General features: G+C 48.1%; 1 protein-coding gene and 1 pseudogene across 1 annotated transcript, besides 4 other annotated features; both read right to left on the bottom strand.

Moving 5' to 3' along the window:
• Tc00.1047053503901.18 (hypothetical protein, conserved) lies at positions 1–3,247 on the bottom strand (the record flags this gene model as incomplete). Its single annotated transcript, XM_798274.1, has 1 exon — positions 1–3,247. A coding segment is annotated over one exon (3,247 nt), but the record flags the coding sequence as incomplete, so codon positions are not given.
• Positions 1–4,485: a sequence feature (heterozygous, Esmeraldo-like haplotype).
• Positions 2,855–2,879: a microsatellite.
• Positions 3,446–3,511: a sequence feature (T-rich).
• Positions 3,726–3,747: a sequence feature (AT_rich).
• Tc00.1047053503901.9 lies at positions 3,784–4,485 on the bottom strand (annotated as a pseudogene; the record flags this gene model as incomplete).

Here is a 4,485-nt window from a genome sequence, read left to right on the forward strand (position 1 = left end):
GTCTCGCCGGAAGACGCAGTACAACCTTCCATCCCTTATTCTCTGGTTGTATGACAATTGATTTTTCCAGCGGTGGCAACGGTAATGCAAAATGTGTCTGGCACAATTTGTATATCCATTCCAAGGAGGCGGTTCGCAGTTGCTCATGATCCTCCAAAAGCGGTGGATTGGCAAGATGAAGTTCTCTGCGATAGTACCTGTGAATAATATCCCCAACAGAACACAGCTTACCGAGTGAAATGACTCGAATGATGCTTTCTTTGGTCCCGGTCGCAAGTTCCTTGTCGTAGACTCCTTTCACTATCAGCAATTTACGTTTCACGTCATATTCATGAATAATCTTCTTCATCCCAAGCTTTTGTGCAAGCACCTCTTGATAGTCCTCAATCGTCCTCGCAAACGCCAGACTGGTGGGAACCGCCTTTCCCTTGCCGAGCGCTGCACGGAAGGACTCACCTTCACCTTTACCAGCGATTTTTTCCAAGAGCGCCTTTAATGCCTCGAACCGCGACGACCCCTCCGCCGCGTCCAACACCGTCACATTTTCCACGCCACCAGAAATCTTCTGCAGCTCCCAGCGGAAGCCCGGTCTCTCAGCGGTGTCTTGACACCGAAAGAACGTTTCCCCCTCTCCAGTACTAAGTAAAATAAAAGTGTGTGCCCGCTGCAGCAGGTGGACTAGCGGTAGCGCTTCGGGGAACTGTTCCGCCAAAAATGTCTTGGAAAGCATCTCTTTCACCGGTTCGTTTTGAGCAAAACTAGCACTACAAAGATTAATCCTCACGTCATCAACAATTTGGAGCTTCAACGACGCCTTCGATTCTTTTTGTAGCAACATCACGCTATTTTGTAAAAATGCCGTCACAAAAGCCCTAAAAGAAATCGATAAACTCTTTCTAATCTCCATAAACGCAAACGCCATTGTCTCAACAGAAGGGACTTCGATATCCCATCGTGCGGCATACTGAGCAAAGCAACGCCGCACCTCTTGGAGAAAGCACTTCTCCTTTATGTGCGTCTCATGGGTCTTCTCATCCCCGGAGTAGAAACACAAAACAAATTCATTATTCTGCACCTCTACTGGAGCACTCTTAATGGTGTAACAAAACAGTGGATCATGACGTAGAATGGCCTCAATGATTCCTCGCGTCAGCCGCCATAGGTTAAAAAAACATGGTGACAGACGCTTCAAAGGCCATTGCTTCGGGTCTTTGGAGTAGCGTTCAAGAATGCTAAGCAATGCGTAATCTTTTTGTTCCATTTCCAGCAAACCCGAAAAGCGAATTGAAAAAAACTCATCTGAAACTAAAGGTATGGGGATCCGAATACGCTTTATGTAGTGTGGCGCTTTATGCGCTGAAATTCCAGCAAAGGCTCGCCACAAGAGAAGAGCAGGGGCTCTCTTGTTGTTATGAACGAAAATAGAAGCAAAACATGGGGATTGACTTCGCCGAAGACGCTTCACAAATCGTTCAATCCCCTGCAGTGAGTCCATCTGTTCAAACCGAAAAAGAGTCCGACCTGACGCATCCGAATACTCCACAACATCCTGAATAAACTTCCCCGAGGCAACGCCCATAGCTCTAAGTGTGGCTTCCATGTCAATAACCTCCACGACAAATGAAGGGTTTGCCTCAGCGTGCTCATTGGAAGTCTTACGTGACTTCGATGGGCCCTTCTCCTCCTTCCTTGCCTGGGAATTACTCGAAGTTTGGGTGTTCTTTTGACCATGATGCGTCGGCTCCACAACCGCAAAACTTCGCTGTGGTGTGGCCACGTGCCACGGAAAAAGCGTCGATAACGCCGTCGCAGCAGAACTGAAACCACCCACAATTGTCGACACACGCCCACCAGCCGTGACGGCCAGATGATATCCAAAATGTAAAGATCCAACAGATGCCAGCATCATCGCTCTTGTGCCAAATTCCAGTGGCAGACACTCCTGCAGGAATAAAAAAGGATTAGGGTATTTCAAACAACGCGGTGCCATAGGAACCGTCACGGGGTGACCCCATTCACTTAGCCACGCGTCGATAACAACTCGCCCACAACTTGCAACAAAATCCTCCGCTTTTGTCGGGGCTAATTGGCCGCACAAAATGTCACAAGAGACATGAAAAAGCAAAATTTGAAGAAGCGGTTGTGAACAAATTGAACACAAAAGCGTCGAAACAATTTCAGGATCCCTCAAATTTTTCGTACGAACAAAAGACCCCGCATCTTCCAATGACTTGATTGCAGAATCATCTAGAATCTCAGTTTCTTGGCGTACTAATTCATGGCACCTGCCTTGATGCATAAGGCCGGCTCTGTCCCTAAGCGTCATCAATGGCACGTCACACCTCTCTGTGTTTCCCGCATCATCGTGTATCGCCCATTTGCCCGCAATAATACCAAAAGCACTCGCATCATCCCTTTCATAACGGAGAAACTCCATGTCCACTGCGTAGGTTGTGGGACACAGCAAATTTCGCAGTACCGGATCCTTCGAAAAAGCGCCCCCCGTTTCCCCCCATATTTTTCCCTGGGGGAAACAAATATCGCTATATATGGAGGCTACGGGCGTCGCTGTTGTAAGAAGCAACTTTGCTTCTTGACATGAGGCCAGAGCAAACTGTCGGCCTTTCACCTCCGCATCACGTCGCAAAATCCGTAGGGCCTCCCGCAGGAGATCGCACAAGGATTGCACCGATGGCGACTTCGATACATCCATGATGTGTCGTTCATTTCTATAAGGGTCCCACGCATCAGCCTCATAAACTGAACAGTGTAATTCCCCTTTACGTTCCCCCTCAGATCTTACCTTAGCTGCCATAGCTGCTTTAGTGGGTAATGACGATGACGAGGATTCCTCCATCATCATCATCATCATCACCATCGGGCCCCAGATGCGTAGACGCACCTGAAGGTCGAGACGGTGAAGCAGGTTCCGCGTCGCCCTCGCCCCCTCAATGCATCGCCTGACTGTGTGGCAGCCCTTCACCGCATCCCCATCCCCGCACTGCTGCAAAAGATGCACCGCCGTCCGCTTCACGTTCTCCGTCACCGCGTCAGAGCATGTGCCCCGCACACCCGACACAAGAACAATCTCAATGTTTTCCTCGACAAACCAGCTAAGCGAGCCCTCAATCATCGGCTTCTTTACCGGAATGAGGTCAATGAGAATGCTTTGAGAGCCAAATGCCCGCCTAAATATCGCATCCGTAGACACGGCTGCACAAAAAAGGGACGAGCAGCACCGCAGCATCCCAATTCCGCACTTATGTGATGAGAAGAAACACGAACACACACACACACACACAGGGATAATAAAAAAAAAAGAACGGGCTCGGTAAGGAAGAGAGCAGAGAAAACCTGCAAATACTACTACGAGGAAATGAAGTAAATTTTCCTCTCTCTTTTCCCCTACCTCCGCCCCACTCATTTCGTTCAATTATGACGGTAGAAGAAAAAAGAAAAAAAAAAAGGAAAGAAGAGAGGCACACAAAAAAAACGAAAACAAAAAAAAAAATAGTAATAACGCAGAGAGAAAACTGTCAAACAAAAAAAAATAAAGTCACTAGCTGCTGCAGCAGGCAAAACAACAACAAGACATCAAAAAGGAATGCGTTTAATAAATAATGATAAACAAATTGCTGTCACCTTGTTCCCCGCTGTACATGTAACTGTAATGAACTGCAACCCTCGCTCACTCCCTTCATCACCTCTTCAGACAGAGAATTCACATTTTATTTTTATTTTATTTTTCTTTTGCCTTTTGCGCACATGTGTGTAATCTTCATTTCAACCCGTGACATCCCACACAACTTCGTCAATCGTGAAAAACAACTCATATGGAATGCACATCAACGCGTCCCTAACAGCATCGATCGACTTTGCCTTCTCAAAATCCCTTGCCGCCGCGTCATACTGCTGAAGTGCCTTGTTTGCAAAAGATCGTCGAAGCAACACCGTGGGATCACTCTCATCCTCGCGCAGCACAACGTTCAGATCCGCCAACGCCCCCGCTGCATCACCGAGACGCTGTCGTGCTTTCGCTCGCTCATCAAAGAAAAACGATGGAGGGTTAGGGTGAGAGTTGATGGCCTTCGAAAAGGCCACCTCAGCAGCATCATAATTCCGCCCAGATTGTAGATATGCCTCGCCAAGAGCAAAGGAGTAATCAGCCTTGTCATTTAGCAGGGGCTGAAGCGTGGCCGCCTGCAACAAATCATCCACCGCATCCTGAAAGGCGTGCAGCGCATAGTGGGAACGGCCACGCAAATAGTACAATTCCGCACTCTCGTGGCCAAGTTGCAGAATAAGTGAGATGTCGGTAAAGACCCCGGCGTAGTCCCCCAACGTGTACCGACAGTCCGCCCGCTGAAGTAAATACAAATAATTTGTCGCTTCCTAGTGAAACAGCCTCGTTCGCGTATTCCAACGACTCCGAATGTCGGCCGAGTTTACTTAGGACAACAGAAAGACAATGCAATGTTTGTTGAT

Source organism: Trypanosoma cruzi, genomic scaffold, assembly GCF_000209065.1.
Source record: "Trypanosoma cruzi strain CL Brener 1047053516721 genomic scaffold, whole genome shotgun sequence".
Taxonomy (NCBI): Eukaryota; Euglenozoa; class Kinetoplastea; order Trypanosomatida; family Trypanosomatidae; genus Trypanosoma; species Trypanosoma cruzi.